Source organism: Argopecten irradians, chromosome 2, assembly GCF_041381155.1.
Source record: "Argopecten irradians isolate NY chromosome 2, Ai_NY, whole genome shotgun sequence".
In the NCBI taxonomy this organism is placed as follows: domain Eukaryota; kingdom Metazoa; phylum Mollusca; class Bivalvia; order Pectinida; family Pectinidae; genus Argopecten; species Argopecten irradians.
In genome coordinates this window covers 53,643,021-53,661,587 of record NC_091135.1, presented here as the reverse complement: position 1 = coordinate 53,661,587, position 18,567 = coordinate 53,643,021, and the positions used below count along the sequence as shown (strand labels likewise).

Sequence of the window (18,567 nt, the reverse complement as noted above, 5' to 3'; positions counted from 1 at the left end):
CTTAAACGGAACTCGGAACTGGTTCCGAGTTCCGTTTTACTTAAACGGAACTGGGAGATAGAGTTGATCGAAAACTGAATTAAAGTAGATTCATCACTAGTAACCCATGAAAAAAGACAACTGGCAACATTTCTCATATGTCTTAGGTATATAGAATGATTTCATCTAAATAGATGGAAAATTTCCTTAAACGGAACTCGGAACTGGTTCCGAGTTCCGTTTTACTTAAACGGAACTGGGAGATAGGAGTTGATCAAAAACTGAATTAAAGTAGATCCATCACTAGTAACCCATGAAAAAAGACAACTGGCAACATTTCTCATATGTCTTAGGCATATAGAATGATTTTATCTAAATAGATAGAAAATTTCCTTAAACGGAACTCGGAACTGGTTCCGAGTTCCGTTTTACTTAAACGGAACTGGGAAATGGAAGTCTATCGAAAACTAAATTAAAGTGGATTTGCCACTGTTAACCCATGAAAAAATGACAACTGGCAACATTTCTCATATGTCTTAGGTATATAGAATGATTTTATCTAAATAGATAGAAAATTTCCTTAAACGGAACTCGGAACTGGTTCCGAGTTCCGTTTTACTTAAACGGAACTCGGAAATGGGAGTTGATCGAAAACTGAATTAAAGTGGATTCATCACTATTAACCCATGAAAAAAGACAACTGGCAACATTTCTCATATGTCTTAGGCAAATAGAATGATTTTATCTAAATAAATAGAAAATTTCCTTAAACGGAACTCGGAACTGGTTCCGAGTTCCGTTTTACTTAAACGGAAATAGATGTTATTTGAAAACGTATTTAAACTAGCTCTATCACAAATTATCCATGAAAAAACACAACAGAAAACATTTGTAATATGTTCAAATTACATAAATTGAATTTTTTAAAATTTTGTTTAAAAAACAAAATCTGGTTCGGAACTGGTTCCGAGTTCCGTTTTACTTAAACGGAACTCGGAACTGGTTCCGAGTTCCGTTTAGCTTAAACGGAACTCGGAACTCGGAACTCGGAACCAACTTCAGCCTCCCAAGGTTTTTTAGCAGAGTTCCCGAAAATCCGACATTTACTTTCTAAGTAATTTTTCACCCTTTTGCATCAAGAATTTTGGTAGTCAACCCATATATATTTAGAAACTTCAGATCACAATTTTTTTCACATTTTGTAAGAAAATCAATGTTTTCACATTAATTTTGTTACCATGGCAACCGAAATTTTGGAATCTGACAAAAAAGTTAAAGTTTCTTAAAGTAATACCTTGGGGGTCAATTTAAATCAACGTATGTTAATGCCAAGAGAACGAAGATGGTGTTCAAGCTAATGATAAAATTCCCATAGAAACCGCCCACAGCCCTATTTCAAATTTTGAGCATCGAAGGTACTACTAGTTGTCCCTCTAAAATAGCACTACTTTCTATTTCATTTTATAAAGCCCTAAGGGCCTAGAATCTTCATGTACATTTACATATAACTACTTGCACAAACATGCCAAAATAGATAATTCTTTCTTAAATATTTTATAATTTTATTCATAAATCTTTTTTTTTTGAAAATGAGAAAAAACAAAATATATCTTCTTGACTTCTACAGCGGACGCCATTTCATTTGGTATGGAATGTCACGTGATCGTCTTCTGATTGAAAATGACGCGGTATGAATACTTCTTTTGAACTCGGGACTTTTTGGTGTGTAATTAAGGGAAAGTTAATATTTTTTGTAATATACGTACTCTTTTTTTTGTTGAATTACGGACCTTCAAGCTACGGATTACTAGTATATGGCTTTAAGTCCTATTTGATTGAAAAAATAGAATAGAACTAACATTTTTTGCAGATTTTTTGCTTTTGAAGTTTACTCAAACAAAATCAGATTTACTCATTCTGGATGATAATGTCAGAGAAGCCTGTAATATTGACAACAACATTTCGTTGCAACTCAAAGAACAGAGTTTTTACAATCCTATCTCAAGTTCAACCTGATGCAAGCTTTGTGCAAGTTTAAGTAAAGAAACATCAAATTACCTGCAGTGATCAACAAATATAAAGCAGAAGTAAGTAGCATCTTCCAGCTCTGTGACAATAATTGCATTGGGGACGAATACCACTACATTTTATGCTGTCCATATTTTTTACAAAGCAGATATAATTATGTGAATGTTTATTTCTCGAAATATCCTAATTACTTAAAATTGAAAGGCTTATTATACTGTATGTATGTTGGTATTAGAGGGTAAAAGGTCATGATGAAATCAGCCATCAACCGTTCACTTATAATTGTGACCTTTTAAAGATTGTTCCGAGATACTGGATCTGAGCAATTGTCCTTTACACCCCTATAGTATTAGTTTGGGCTGTCAGTTCCACTGTCCCAGCGGATTCAACACTCTGGTGAACGACAGACGTGTTTAGAACTACACCGATAAAATACAGAACCGAGTCTATCACACGAGGCCACAACGCAGGAGGTCACTTTGAATTTGATTATTTTCTGCAAATTATTGTATGAGTCATTTAATATGATATTTTGCAAGTACAGCATAGCCAAGCATGTAAAAAACCAGATAATGTACATATGAAATGAAAAATATTGTATTAGGAAATTAGCTGCATTTCACATGTATCGGCATCAAGTCTGTTTCAAATCATTATTTTAAAGATTAATAAAGCGATAAAATTATACCCTCCCAAAGCTCATGGGTGTCACATAATATTATATTTAGCATTCCGGATTCTATGGTCCAGTGTTGGCTCCTATGTTATGTGAGCTATTATATTGACCAATCAGATTTATGTAATTAAGTTACTCCGGTTCAAGAAACCTCATGGCTTAGTTTGTTTACATGTTACATGGTAGTCAGAAGTGGCGAAAACCTAATAAATAAGAAGACATGGAGCATTTCAAGCCTCCAGGGACACTGAGTTTTGAAGGTAACCTCTCCGAAAACTGGAGAAGGTGGAGTCAAAGGTTTGATTTGTATTTAAAAGCCTCGGGCGGCAACGAAAAAGACGAAGCCACCCAGGTAGCCATTTTGCTTCACACGATGGGAGAAGAAGGCCTAGAAATCTTCAACACGTTTACGTTTGATGAAGCAGCTGACAAAGATAAAATAAATAATGTCACTGAAAAAATCACATCGTACTGCAACCCACGCAAAAACACTGTTATGGAAAGATACACCTTCTGGGAAAAATGTCAAAGGGAGGGGGAGAGTATCGACCAATTCGTGACGTCATTAAAAAATCACGCAAAGAACTGTGAATTTGGAGATCAGAAAGATCTCATGATCAGAGATAGAATTATCTTTGGTGTAAGAGATACCAAATTAAAAGAACGATTGTTAAGAGACTCGGCAGATCCGAAACTGGACAGAGTGTAGAGTTATGTCGGGCAAGTGAGGCAAGTTCACGTCAATTAGCGCAAATAGGTGCAGGTAACACAGTAACAGTGAATGCCCTCAACAAAAGACAAAATAAAAAACACAAGAAAAAATTTAACAAGCCTCACAAAACCCCCAGCGCTGATACTGCTAGTCCAGCACACCAGTCTACAAACACACAATTTGATTGTCGTGCGTGCGGAAGGCGGCATGGTAAGCGTGAGTGCCCTGCCTATGGGGAAACCTGTATGAACTGCTATCAAAAACATCACTTCAAGAAGATGTGTAGAAATAAAAAGGTGCACACGCTCGAGGAACAATTTCCAGAACCGATGGTTGGCAGTTTGTTCATAGGAGAAGTTCAAATTGATGAAATCAACAATAATGAAGAGAATGCGTGGTATGCCGATTTGAAACTGGCCTGTAGTAAGGACAAGATCAAATTCAAACTTGACACTGGTGCAGAAGCTAATGTCTTACCGAGAGCTATCTACGACAAACTTCCGAACAAACCACAATTAATGAACACGCGTACTAGGCTCACTGCCTATGGTGGACATAAACTCGAACCAGCTGGTCGTATCGTCACAGAAATCAACAACGAAATGGTGCAATTGTATGTTGTCGATGTAAAATCACCAGCTATCCTAGGACTCGACTCGTGTAGTAAGCTCAAACTTGTTGAAAGAGTTGACATTGTTACTAAAGAGCAGAAACCACTCACAAAGGAATCACTAAAATCCGAGTTCAGCGAAGTGTTCAAAGGTGTGGGGAAGTTTAAGGGCGAATATAGAATTGAAATCGACAAAACAGTCAAACCGCAAGTCCAACCACCCCGTAAAGTAGCATTTGGTTTACTAGACAGACTCAAGGAGACCATAACGAGGCTAGAAAAGGAAGATGTACTCGCCTCAGTCGATGAGCCCACTGAATGGGTAAATAGTCTTGTTATTGTGGAGAAGAAAAATGGCGCATTGAGACTTTGCTTGGATCCTCGCGATTTAAATACAGCGATCAAGCGCGAGCATTTTCGGATTCCGACTCCGGAAGACGTTGCTGCCGACCTTCATGGTAAGAAAGTGTTCAGTATCCTCGATGAACGTGACGGATATTGGCACGTGCAGCTAGACCACGAGTCGTCGCTACTGTGCTGTTTTAATACTCCATTTGGCCGGTACAGGTTTAAGAGAATGCCCTTTGGCATATGTTCGGCTAGCGAGGTATTCCAGAAAAGAACTATCAAATATTTGGTGACATTCAAGGGGTACACATGATAGCAGACGATATGATCATCGCTGCGGAAAATGAAGAAGAACACGACAAAATAGTGCGAAAGGTCATAGAAAGAGCCATTGAACAAAACGTAAAGTTCAACGCGGATAAAATCCAATTCAAGGTTGACACTGTCGAGTACATGGGTCATGTGATCACCCAAGATGGTCTAAAACCCGATGAGAAGAAAATTCAAGCGATACTCGATATGCCGAAACCCGAGGACAAACCAGCCCTTCAGCGCCTTTTGGGAATGGTCAACTACTTGTCCAAGTTTATACCGCGCATGTCCGAGATCACGGCTCCGTTACGACTACTACTCAAGAACGAAACACCGTGGTTTTGGGATGAGACTCATGATCGTGCTATACGAGAGATCAAACAAACTCTCACAAAGAGTCCTGTGCTCAAGTTCTTTGACCCAGCTAAACCAATAACTATTCAAGCTGATGCATCTCAAAACGGTCTTGGAGCGTGTTTGCTACAAGATAAACAGCCAATAGCCTACGCATCGCGCTCACTTACATCCGCAGAGAGAAACTATGCACAGATAGAGAAAGAACTGTTAGCTATAGTATTTGCCTGTGACAAATTTCATCAATACATCTATGGTATGAAGGTCGAAGTACAATCAGATCATAAACCGCTCGAAGCAATCATCCAGAAACCGCTAGCAAAAGCCTCACCAAGGCTCCAGCGAATGCTACTTCGCCTTCAGCGCTATCAAATCAGTATAACCTACACGCCTGGAAAACTGATGTTCATAGCCGACACCCTATCTCGTGCGTATCTGACAACAGAACAAACTGAGCAAGATAAAAACTTACAAGAAGACATGGATGTCATAATCCATGGTCTCGTAGCCAATCTAGCAGCAAGTAAGAGTAAAATTGAACAACTACAAGAAGCGACAGAGCGAGATACTGAGTTACAAAATCTCATTAGTGTCGTCAAGTCGGGATGGCCAGAAAACAAAGCTGAAACACACACCTCAGTTCGACAGTACTTCAACATCCGCGACGAAATACACACGGCTAAAGGACTAGTATTCTGTGGTGAGCGTCTAATAATTCCACGTGAAATGCGCAAGGAGTTGCTCAACACAATTCATGAGTGCCACCTAGGGATGGAAAAGTGTAAATCCCGTGCAAGAGACACTCTATATTGGCCTGGAATGTCGGCGGAAATAGATGACTACATTTCAAGGTGTACAACATGCAATCGGTACAAGAGGAAACAACAAAAAGAACCTCTCATTCCTCACGAGGTACCCGAGAGAGCCTGGCAAAAACTAGGCATGGACTTATTTGAGTTCGGATCCAGGGACTACCTAGTAGTAGTAGACTACTATTCAAAATATCCGGAAATAAACCTGTTGGAAAACAAAACAGCGAAAACTGTAGTAGTACACCTTAAATCAATCCTAGCCCGTCACGGAATTCCTCAAACTATAATGTCAGACAATATGCCATTCAACTCCCGAGAGTTCAAGGAATTCGCGAAATCATGGGATATTGACCTCGTGACCTCAAGTCCAACATATGCTCAATCAAACGGACTTAGTGAACGAATGGTCCAAACAGTGAAAAACATTCTCAGAAAGTCTCAGGAAGACAACTCAGATCCATACATCGCGTTGTTGGAATACAGGAATACACCCCTATCTGGGATGAGTTACTCTCCGGCCCAACTTCTGATGAGCAGGACATTGAAATCTAAAATCCCTGTGAGCTCTGCAACGCTTACACCGAAGGTCGCAGAGTATGCGCGAGAACAACTGGAGAAACGTCAAGCAAAACAAAAGTTTAACTACGACCAAAAAAGTCAACCACTGAAAGCTCTAACACCTGGAGACGTCGTCAGAATGAGAGTGCAGAAAACATGGGAACCAGCTGTGGTACAACAAAAACACACCACGCCAAGATCCTATGTTGTCCAAACACCCAATGGACAGAAATACAGGAGAAATCGGAAGCACCTACTTAAGACGCCAGAAGCGCCACCCGCTTTCGAAGCACCTGAAATCGACGAACCGATCGTCAACAATAATCCACCTCCAACTCCAGATCCTGTCACAGTTAGTCCAGAGACAACGAACATTCCAACTGTACTGAACACGTGTAGGACAACATCTAGAGGCAGGGTTATCAAAGAACCATCTCGCTTTAAAGACTATGAGAAATACTAATGTGCCATAGACTTTAAGTGAATGGACAGGTGGTAAAGACCTGATCCCAACGGAGGGTTAAGTGCTAGTAACCTCTGACCCCAGGTTTTGTTTTTTGTTTATGTTGTTATCTTGTTGTTTAAAAGTGTTTGAGAAACGTTATGAAAAAGTGTTAAAAACAGTTAATTGAGTTTAAAATCTAGTCAAATGTGTTTTGCTGATGTATTAGGTATAATCACACATTGATGCATGACATTTACTGAGTGTTAACTCTGTAATAGGTTTGTGTGACACAACAAGTGCAGAACAGTGTTAGAACATTCATTATTCACAGACTCTACAAGTGAATATCATATCTAGTCAAAATTGATAGTTATAATCAATAGTTTTTCTATTGCAAATGGTTAAGATGTTTCTAGTCATGTTTAAAGTGAATGCTATTTAACTGAAGAAATTATAAATTTCTTTTAAAAAAAGAAAAAAAGGAGATGTCACATAATATTATATTTAGCATTCCGGATTCTATGGTCCAGTGTTGGCTCCTATGTTATGTGAGCTATTATATTGACCAATCAGATTTACGTAATAAAGTTACTCCGGTTCAAGAAACCTCATGGCTTAGTTTGTTTACATGTTACAATGGGTATGAATAAATGTATTAAATGTTTACAGTGTACTTAAAGATTTCCCTACAAGGAAGGTCTCTGTAAGCAAACTATCAGTCTAGAATTCACTTCTAACAATATCTCAGCTTAGATTGACCAGGTAAAGGGCGCTGTTTTATATATCTTTATCGTTAGTCAATGCCTTGACCATATAATATAGATCCTATGGACTACGAGGACGACCTGTGTGTTCTTGTACATTCTTTCACCGACTATACAGAATTATAGTGCAAGCATTTGAGGTATCAAGAATGTTGTATACTGAAGGGTATACGTTTGGGCAGCCGTTTTGCGTAATATTTGTAAATTCCAAGGTCATATTGTTCTGGTGATAGACTAGGTCTTACACAAGGACTGGTGTGGGTGTAGGGTTTCAATATTTAGAACAGGTTTGTATGTGACGTATGTTTCTGTTGTGTGAGAATAATCTCCAAAAACAGAGAATAGAACATTCTGCAATAATAAGTAGTTCTTCTTAAAACCTCAATCAATCGACTTTTAAGAAAATAAATCGTTTGATGTTCTCACAATGTACACATACCAAGTATAGCAGATATTTGTGCCGTAACACATCGACAAGCTTAATCATGTACGAATATTATAAAATTAAAATTTCAAAATTTAAAATTTTACACAGGCAGGCATTTTGTATTTTAATCATTAGCGTTAAATTTCACTAAGGATTATTTTGATCCCGCACTATTCTACACAGTCCCTGTTTGGACTGGTCTGGAAACACCTGTAATATCTCATGGAAGTCGACTATGCCCTAAATAGGTGTTAAAGTTATATGTCAATAAAGTACAAATGATAAGATTGCTCTTTGTCAGTACACGGGATACGTGTTCATTACTTTGTTATTGGCTAACAGGATGTCAGGAATATTCATAAAGGTTTTACTGACCATTGGTGCTGTAGGAAATGGCGGTCACTCGTTTGAAGATAAACTTAAGCTAGTCAACAAAGCCTCGCAGACTTTTCATCGTAGCCATGGTGACACGATACGGTCAGAATGGCAGGACTTCGTCTCCATGGTAAACCAGAAGTTTGACGACATGGAACGTCTTCTGGCGGAGAAGGACAGTCGTATTAAACAACTAGAGGAAGGAATGGCTGGTCAGCGGAGTGAAATGAAACAACTTAAAACTGGAATAGCATCATTTGAAAAAGCCATCTTTCAGAGGGATCAAACGGTTTCCGAGTTATCTCTAAAGTTATTGTCAAACTTTTCTGAAAATAAAATCGTAGATGGTGACCGTAATTTCAAACATATGTCTGATGAACGCGACCAGGTTGAGGAAAAAGAAATGGAAATTTTACCTTCTCCGCAAAAACGTGAGTACCAATGTCGGAGTAAAACTATTATAAGAATAGACTTATTTATTTGTTATGGTTTTTTTTTAAATTTTTTTTTTAATTTGCACTGAATCATATTGGGACACGTTTTGGATAAGAATTATCTAGTTTCTGTTTTGTTGTGAATGTTATCAAGAATTCATTATCTCGAAATATTTGCTGCAATTTGGCACAGATAAAAACCACAACAGTGTCCAACCTTAGGCAGCCATTTTGTATTTTGGTTTGTAGTAAAATATACATGTGTATTAGTTCTGCCAATTATGCAATGAATGAAAATATATACGTTTGCTGACAAAAGTAAATAAAGAATATGCATAATGGTATCGTAATTATTAGCAATTAACATAAAACACTGAAACTACGTCAAAAATGATCTCTACATTCTCCTTTTAATTTGAATTACAGGTGTCGCCCCGAGTGTCAAACCTGCTGTAACTTTCCACGTCTACCTTTCCTCAAACAAAGTTGTTACCAACAATAATGTGGTTATATATGACCATGAGGCATTGGACCAAGGCGACGGATATAGCCCGGGGGTCGGGCTCTACACGGTCCCGGAGTCAGGTACCTATGTTCTCACGTGGACCACCCTTAGCTACACACATACTATGTTCCAGACTCTCTTGGTTGTGAACGGATCTGTAAGTGGTGTTTCATGGACAGACTCCGAAGATATTACTGATATCCACCAAACCTCAGCCACCGTGGTCGTGTGCCTGGACCAGGGAGATAATGTCTTCATCCGTATGGGTCCTACCTATGGGCATGGTACCATAATCAGTAATGGAGGGTTTGGGTATTCCACATTCTCAGGCTGGAAGCTTGATTAAAAAAGGATATAGATAATGAAAATAGAAGCGCTGTATTTAATTTGGTATCTTTGAACAATAAAATGAGTTTCAAACAGCATAGAATATTTGCTATTATTTTTTATGTAAAATATAACTTATGTCATATTTGTATATTTCACTCCTTTTTAAATTTGTGATAAGTTAATTAAGAAACAAGATTTCCAGTAAGTAACTAAATTACATTTTATATTGTAATGCGTTTTGTAGGTGACGCACTGGTGTTCGGATATGATAAATATTATCTTGGAAGAGTCAGTTTGTAATTACCTATTTTTGGATTCCAACTGACGTAGTACTGCTTATCATGTACAATACAGTGTTGCCTGTAACGAGCATATTCATTGGCTTAAAATGGGATCATGTCATCATCTCATAACGTACAACACCGTCGTCGTTTATGATGTCGCCTCTGATTGGCTAATACAATGACATGGTAATTTTATAGGGAGAGAAGACCTTTATGAAATTTGAAGTTTAACGGAATTAAAGTGGCATATAAGTATAAACTTGAATAGATGGTTTATGTTATGGAGTTTTGCGGTTAATTTGGAGTATACTCTGCTTTTAGTGTAATATCGCCATAGCGTAAAAATATATCTAAGTTGATCCTTAAATTAATATTGAAATGTCATTGGCAATGCTTTTTTCATTTTATTCTCATCACTTGGTTTCATTCAAATTTTGGAAACTATATTTGATAAAAGGAAGATTGATGGAATATGCATTCCAAAAGATGATATAACTATGTAATACTTTTGTTGCACTTTCAAAGAACGATTATAACATAAAAGTGATTTAATTATCCACGTCCTCAACTTATTTTCATAAAAAATAAGGAACGTATTAAAGTCTCGTTCTCAGAAATAATTATTTTTTAATTTTACAAAAGGATATTTAAGTAAACACCATACGAAAAAATCAACAGAAAATGAAATCTCTAAAGTACTACAACTACCTCCAAGAGTTAGAAACCATTTCCTTCTAGTGACACCGGTTGAATTCTGATGCCATGGCAATGTGCTACACTAAGCCGACCTGTTTCCATACAAAAATAAATATAACAGTTTGTATCGACTTTGTTAAATATGCCAAATGTGCTAAAACGGTTATGTTTCGATTTTATTGCCTTGAATAAAAACACTTTTCGACTCATCTGCTTTTTGATATTGATTTGCAACTTAACACGTTACATGCGTATCACAGAGTTAATCTCATACTACACCTACGTATGAAGACATTTAACATATTCACCCTTGAAGAAACATTTAGACTTTTTTTTAAGCCAAAGACTAGAACAGTTCATTGTGAAATTTCAGGGGTGAATGAGTTAAAATAGGACAAAACAATGTCACTTTTTAAAACCGTGACAAACAAAAGAAAATAATAGCTAATGCTTCTGCAGTTATCTCAAACTTGTGAAAGGTTGGTCTGTACAAAGTTTTCCGATTACCGGCCTTACAAAAGATAATTCATATGATAAAACTTGATTTGCTTGGAAGACCATATTTTGATGTTTTCTTCTATTATTAAATGAAATAAATAAATAATAATAAAAACATCGATAAAATAACATAAAATGTTTGTTGTATAGAATCATTATAAGTGACAATCATCACAGCAATGCATTGTATTCGTAGTTAATGTACAGTACATATACTCACTCCCACAGTGAATGATGACTTCACGTTATCTTGTACAAAAACAATATCTTCAAAATATCTCGATTTGAGAACTGTGAATTATCATTTGATATTATACTCACCGGTTAAGTATCCCAAAAGTATTGTGATATGATATAATATAACTGTAGTCACTATTTTTAAATAACATGATCTAGGGAGATCGCATGCCTGTCAGTCCTTTCAACATAGAGATGCAAATGGATATATATTGCAGAAAAGGAATATCTAGACCTAGAGTTTTCAAAGTATGACAATTCGTAAAGCTTGGTGGTTTTTTTTTTTATTAAATTGTATCCATCGGTGTTTTGAAGCAATATGAATCTTTTCGTGATAATCCAACCCTGGATGGGTTGGTAAAATGTTGTGAAAACAAATTATACAATTAGCACAATTACTGATAATGTATGTTATAAAGGGCAATAAATTTGCTGAATGAAAGAATGTATTTTATGTTCAGTACTGTCAGTGTATCCAACATAGGTGTTGAACATACATAGGAGTTACCTCCCTTACACTTTTATCAGATAAACTAAGTGACCTCACCAACTAAACACATGTAGACATATACAACTTTCGTCTTTAATGCTTTGGAGCTGACAAAGATTAGTTTAAAGTCCATTTATTATAATATTTGTCTCATTGAAAAGTCAAAAGGTTACGGAAATGTAATCAATAACCTTTTTATAACCTTTTCACCCATTATTTTGACCTTTCTTACCGAGACACTGAATCTGACGCCTTGTCCTTTATATCCTCGTCGTATCAGATTAGTCTGTCATTTCCACTCCCTCTACAGACTGAACATATTCGCTAAGGACAAACTTGTTTGTAAAAATACGCCGACATTATAAGAGAAATTTAAAAATCGATAAAACGCCGACATTATTATTGATACGGAGACAATTCGAAAATAAGTTACAAAAATGGTGTCATCTCGAAACCTTGATATTGTTTGGAATTTCAGACTATTGAAAGCTCTGTAGACAATATTACATAAGACAAATTCAACTGTTTGTTGATTGTGGTGGCAGGGTACATGTATAGAGTAGATATTTAAGAAGTTTTTTTGTTCCGAAGAAATATATTGTTTTACGACACTCACACTTTAGAAATTTAAGCAAAACTCGAATCGGATTGGACAGGTTTAATACTGGGATGATAAAATATCAATATCACTATCAAATTATATACACAAAAATGGAATAAAATCCATAAAACAATGTTATTAATTTTAATACGACCAACTGCCTGATGGGAACCAGTGGACGTTTTGATAAGACTTCACAAATCAATCATTTTTTTAGTTTATAGAACAACCATTATGCGAAAAAAGGATAAAGAAAATAAAAATAAGAAATACAACAAGAAAAAATATTTTTCTTTCTTGAAATAAGGATTTATGATGATCAACGCGGACTCTTAAACATAATTTCCTTAGAACTGTTATACATATCCTTTAGTACAAACTGTTGAGATATCAGGTTACAGGCACTATCGATGAACTATTCAGTCGCTATGTTTTTCTAACCGCCTTGTCACATTTTAGTTTTTTTCTAATAGTGACAAGATTAAGGATATTTACAAGCTATTTACTGGATATTAGGAAGATCCATTTGAATATATTACAATGTATTCACCTATATTTAACACAACTGCAGTGCAATAATGATGTAAAAGTATACGCTTGATTCCGAACGTCAATATTTTGGCACATATAATAAGTTTGAATTAATATTGACAACGCGAATTGAAATCTAATTATCATTCCATGTGGATTTCCACTACCTGGTGCATGTTTCATAGTGCAATGAGGTAGCACCGATGAAGTTTTGCTTAATGTCCGTGACCTTGAAGCATAAGAGATTTGCAGGCTAATCTTAGTATCAAACAGAAGACACTTGTGTTTCTGACAGATTTTAATTGGAACTCACGGTGATTTTTTTCTAGACGTGCCTTGAATACAATAACCATGTCATTTTGGCAGTTGGATTTAACCGTTAACATATGCAGTTTCTGTGTAAAGAACACTTTCATCCTTTCCTAAATGTACCATTGTGTAATGTTGGTGTATCCCTTATATGATGGTGTTTATTTAGAGTTACACGTTAATCACCCTGACGAGGGATTCTCGGTCCCCAAGGTTTATTTTAATATATTTACATTTCCGTTTTCTCTTTGCTATATAACCTTACCAACTGCGAAATCGTTTACACTTGCGTAAACGCAGTGGTTGCCGCGCAAGAATGCACACACCGGAACACTGACTTCCGCAAGTCCGGGATTCCATCAATTGACCGGCTGTTCCAACGATCGTATAACATTGGAAAAAACATCATTTTATTTCATTTTAACACTTAATTTGAATGAAATGGTCAATCGAAATGTAAATATAAAGAATAATTTTTATTGTTTGTTGTTTACTGGTGTGTAAACTGCATTTTTTGAACAGATATTTCAACATGACGCGCTGACGCGCGTCATTTAAAATATCTGTACAAAAAATGCAGTTTACACACCAGTAAACAACAAACAATAAAAAAATCCTTAATTAATTGTAACATTCCAAAGCCATATACGGATTGTGACATGCCGCAGGAAATCCATAATTATGTTTTTTTTTTCAACATTGAAAAAGGAAGAATATAACAATTACTAAAACCTGTCCAAACTTCAGACGACCGTTAAGGTAATGAATTTTGCGGGCGATAAAAAATCGTGTTTTTCCCGAACAATGGTATACCACGAAACTTATGTAAAATTAAGTCGTCTTAAATGACTCCCTCCTTCAGACATTTTTTCTGTTTATGAAGTTAAGGACGGTTGCATTAGAGAGGACACAGTTCTCCCGAATACGCACCGTAGGCTAAATTGCCGACGACGCTTGATTTCTGCCACATAGTCTGGATACATTTTTTACATCATTTTTTTTGGATCATCATCGCATTTAAGTTTTTAAAATAATTATTAACTATCATATCGGTCTTTGTATGCGTTACACTTCAAATGTGTGCATATATCCATTGTTGTTTTACACATTTGTCGATAATACAGAGCGTGTTCAGTAATGATTGGTATTGATAATTACTTTTGATTCCAATGAGGACGAAATAGCTTTCTGTTGTAGTCTATTTCTTAAGGTCCATGTATATATGTCTCTATCATGCTCATAATACTAATAAAAAACCCATACCTTATTCATTATCACATATATTGACCTTTCTGTAACCAAGCTTTAAACTCCGGTATTTCCTCCTTGTCATGTCAGATGTTACGAGAGAGGTAGACATTTTAATGTTTCCTTGGAAAGGTGACATTTTCTGATAACATATATCACTATAAACTTTAAGATTAATTTTATTCCAAGGGTTCCTTCCAAATAATTTTCTTTATAAAAGATAGAAAGAGATTTAAACGGAATGTCCTGTCACATTTTACATGTGACAATCTTGTAAACATGATAGATGATAAAAAGTTTGAAATCGTTTCAGAAACAGTCTGATTTAAGAGATTTTGAACAAGGTTTTAGAAACAAAAATACACATCCATCTAATTTTCGCGTTTAAAATCGTTCAAAATTGAATGGATTTTAAACTCATATTGTCAACATAATTTTGGACGGCCACTACTGATTGATATAATAAGCGAATTCGATATATGAAATATAAACTTTACATTTCTTAAGAAAAAATAATTCACATTTGTTCACCAGATAAAACAGTTTACAGCAATATTCTTTTCAAAAGTTTGTTTCCGGCAATAAATGTCTTCGCTACAGCTTTGGTATTTATAATATGATATTCAAACCCCTGAAGTTAAAAGTGTTAAATTGCTGTCTTGTCAAAAAATCATTCTTTTACACAGCTTGTCTAAGGAAATCGCGCCTGTCATACAAAGGATACATGAGTATAATGAACAAGAACTATACTAACAGAAAATATGAAACCACAGACGAGGTGGCGCTATGTCGTTTTAACTTTGGAAAGCTCGTTACCTGTATTATATTATATTACTATAGACATATTTATATGTAAGGTAAGGTGTTCTATAGATGTTGAGAAATATGTTCAAAATACTCCAAGAATAAAACTGAACATAAGAACCCCGCTTCCGGTTATCAAAAGACAAAAGTAAATGAGTAGAGCTATTCTCTATTTCCTATTTAAAGATCACATTGACCGTATTCTAGATCACACAAAAAAACCCAAAAAACTAACTTTGGTTGTGTGTGGGCCTGTGTATGTATAAAAGATAAGACAGTGGTTGGTATACGAAGATAAACGCGCATTTATCACAGTAAGTTTCGGACAATACGATGTGAGACATGTTTACTTTATATCTGTTTGGTATATGTGTTGTAGGTACTGTCTACGGTACGTTTGAAACTCCGTCTGATCCAGGTAAACAAGTACCACAACTATCAGAAAATAACAATGGTGATCGCACACCGTCAGAATGGCAGGACTTTGTCTATATTGTTTCCCGAAAGTTTGGAGATATAGAACGTCTAATGGAGAAACAGGGGACTGAAATAAACCGTTTGAAATCTGAAGTGAAGTCACTGCAGCAAGCCATGGTTAAGAAGGATAAATTTGTGAACGAGTTGTCGACGAAGCTGTCGGATATGATATCCGATTTCACTTCTTTTCATCCCAAATCCCCAACTCGCCCTGCACCTCTTTCAGGACCTGAAAACAATGCAACTCTATCAGTGCTTGACGGAGGAACAGAAGCTATGTCTGGACCTAGTAATGGTGACACGTACTCTTTCGAACACCTTGTTACAAAACCAGCGGAAGAAAACGTCATGGCTCCACGCATTTCCAAGAAAGAAATAAAGAATAAATATGTCCCGAATTACTCGGACGCGGACGGTCTGGATGAGCAGCGAGAGGGAGAAAAGAGACATTTCACAACAGGTCCATTATCATTTGCCAAGCAAAATCGTAAGTGAGAATGAGTTTAATAGCATCTCTTTGTTTGACAGTAGGTCTACCACGAACCCTCGATAATCCGGACATTCAGTTCAAAGTCCAAAGCGTTCGGATTGCGAGATTTCCGAACAGGCGGATTTTGTTTGGTTTGGTTTGATTTTGAGTTTACTATATTTACGTCCTATTAAAAGCCATGGTTATTTGAAGACGACCTCCCTGGATGTAGTTTCTTGCGTATGTGCAGTGCTATATCACTGAAGTGAAACATGCCGTCGAAGTCACCAATCTACACACCCCACCCAGTCACATTATACTGACAATGGGCGAACCAGTCGTCACACTCCCTTTATGCTGAGCGCTTATAGGGACAGAAACTTTTTTTATAGACTATAGTGTATCTCGGCTAGGGAACAAAACCCAGTGGAGTCTGATGTTTCCGGACTATCGGCGTTCGGATTATCGAGGGTCCCCTGTATTCGAAACAAAACCCAACCGAATTTATACATGGCAAAACCTTGCATTCAAAAAACAAAAAATTCAGATAGCTTAGCATTAAAATAAAATTATTTGAATTTCTTGACTCTCAGGTATCGCTCCGATTGTTAAACCTGCTGTCGCTTTCCATGCCTCCATTTCCAATGCAAAAACTGTGAACCATAATGAAGTGTTAATCTACGACAACGAGGTTTTGGACCAAGGTGATGGATATGACCCGTCGGTAGGCATCTTCATCGCCCCAGAGTCGGGAACTTATGTTTTAACATGGACAACTGTTTGTAGTACCCGGTCAGTGATACAATCCCTACTTGTAGTAAACGGATCAGTCAGGGGAACGTCATGGACAGATTCAGAAAACGTTGGCGACATACATCAAACTACGGCGATCGTCGTCCAGTCTCTAAACCAGGCAGATAAAGTCTTCATCCGCACAGGGCCTAGCTACGGACACGGGTTGGTGCTGAGTGACATCAGAAATAGTCTCTCTACATTTTCAGGCTTGAAGCTTGCCTAACTGTCAATGAAGTATTCAGTATTTTGTGTTATGATACTGGTCATGGAATAAAGTTTCCTATAAATTTTCATCACTAGTTAATTTCCATTTATACCACATCTCCTTCCGTTACTGGAGATGCTTACTTATTCAATTATTTCATTTTAAGTTTACGGTGTTAGATTTTATCATATAAACAAATGACATTTGATGTGATTTAGGAAATTCCTATGTAATAGGCGTTTAAATAATCTAAAGGAATGTATAAAAATAATAAGTAATACATATGATTAAGCAACTTTTTGATTTTTAGTATAGTTTTTTTTAGTTTGAAGTTTAGATTCCGAAGCCACATTTTTGGCTGTAGTTAGTCGACTAAACGTAACGAGAAAACATTTGATCATTAAATCTTATGTATCTATGTTAGCACGGTTTAATTTGTGTTTACAGTGACAAATGCTATAGTGGTTATATATTATTATATGTGTTGTGTTTTAATGTCATAAGTAGACATATTTTATACAGATATAATTAATGCCTAGTCGTACCTAGGTTTGCTTTCTCCACCTTCATTTGGGGACTCTACAGCAACATAGATGTCGTCAAGTGTCCCAATTCCTTCTTGGTGATTAAATGTCATCAGAATTATAACAAGACAGACCAAAACACTTGATATCTATGACCTTATTGTATATGAAATGACATTGATAATACCACTGACCATAACAATCATATTGTCTTATGTGTTATCTTCTATGCTGTTGAAATGAGAACTAAATGTTGAATCAGCTGAATTTTGATATAGATCTTTGTGTTTATAAGGTAGAAGAAACCTAAATATTTTATTTTTGTGGGTATTTATCCTGACGGTATGAACCCTTTCAAAATCTCAAAAATACACCATTCTTAAAATCAGTCGCCGTGCCTGGTAGTCTTTATCCACATGTTAACCATCTGACATATGCTGCTATGACAAGATGTAGAAATAAGGAAATTTATATAATAGGACAATCAAAATCTTTTCGTAGCTACTATTCAATGCATAATGGTAAATTTAAAACTACGAAACTTTGATGCATGGTGTCAAAGTGAAAAAAAAATTGCCTGGTTCGTTATACATATTTAACAGTGAAGTCCACGACTATTCCAGACAATATTTTAATGGGCATTAACTCCTAACTTTTCAACTTACATATGTATTATGAAGAAAAGATTCGAGAACCAGACGTAATCATGACGTCACAAAAGAGACGTCAA

At 36.3% G+C, this 18,567-nt stretch overlaps 2 protein-coding genes across 2 annotated transcripts; both read left to right on the top strand.

Moving 5' to 3' along the window:
• Positions 1 to 8,336: 8,336 nt before the first annotated feature.
• Positions 8,337 to 9,758, top strand: LOC138317024 (uncharacterized). Its single transcript, XM_069258657.1, has 2 exons — positions 8,337 to 8,831; positions 9,261 to 9,758. Exons 1-2 carry the CDS (start codon positions 8,369 to 8,371, stop codon positions 9,683 to 9,685), a joined length of 888 nt encoding a protein of 295 aa, XP_069114758.1. The 5' UTR covers positions 8,337 to 8,368; the 3' UTR covers positions 9,686 to 9,758.
• Positions 9,759 to 15,644: 5,886 nt separating this feature from the next.
• Positions 15,645 to 17,401, top strand: LOC138317023 (uncharacterized). The gene is made up of 2 exons (XM_069258656.1): positions 15,645 to 16,331; positions 16,907 to 17,401. The coding sequence occupies exons 1-2, from the start codon at positions 15,710 to 15,712 to the stop codon at positions 17,329 to 17,331; spliced, it is 1,047 nt and encodes a 348-aa protein (XP_069114757.1). The 5' UTR covers positions 15,645 to 15,709; the 3' UTR covers positions 17,332 to 17,401.
• Positions 17,402 to 18,567: the final 1,166 nt, after the last annotated feature.

Excerpts from the sequence above, each read along its gene's own strand:
- LOC138317024 (XM_069258657.1), top strand. The coding sequence starts at position 8,369 with ATGTCAGGAATATTCATAAAGGTTTTACTGACCATTGGTGCTGTAGGA. Across the intron at positions 8,832-9,260 it reads TTTACCTTCTCCGCAAAAAC|GTGTCGCCCCGAGTGTCAAA; the intron begins GTGAGTACCAAT and ends TTTGAATTACAG.
- LOC138317023 (XM_069258656.1), top strand. The coding sequence starts at position 15,710 with ATGTTTACTTTATATCTGTTTGGTATATGTGTTGTAGGTACTGTCTAC. Across the intron at positions 16,332-16,906 it reads ATCATTTGCCAAGCAAAATC|GTATCGCTCCGATTGTTAAA; the intron begins GTAAGTGAGAAT and ends CTTGACTCTCAG.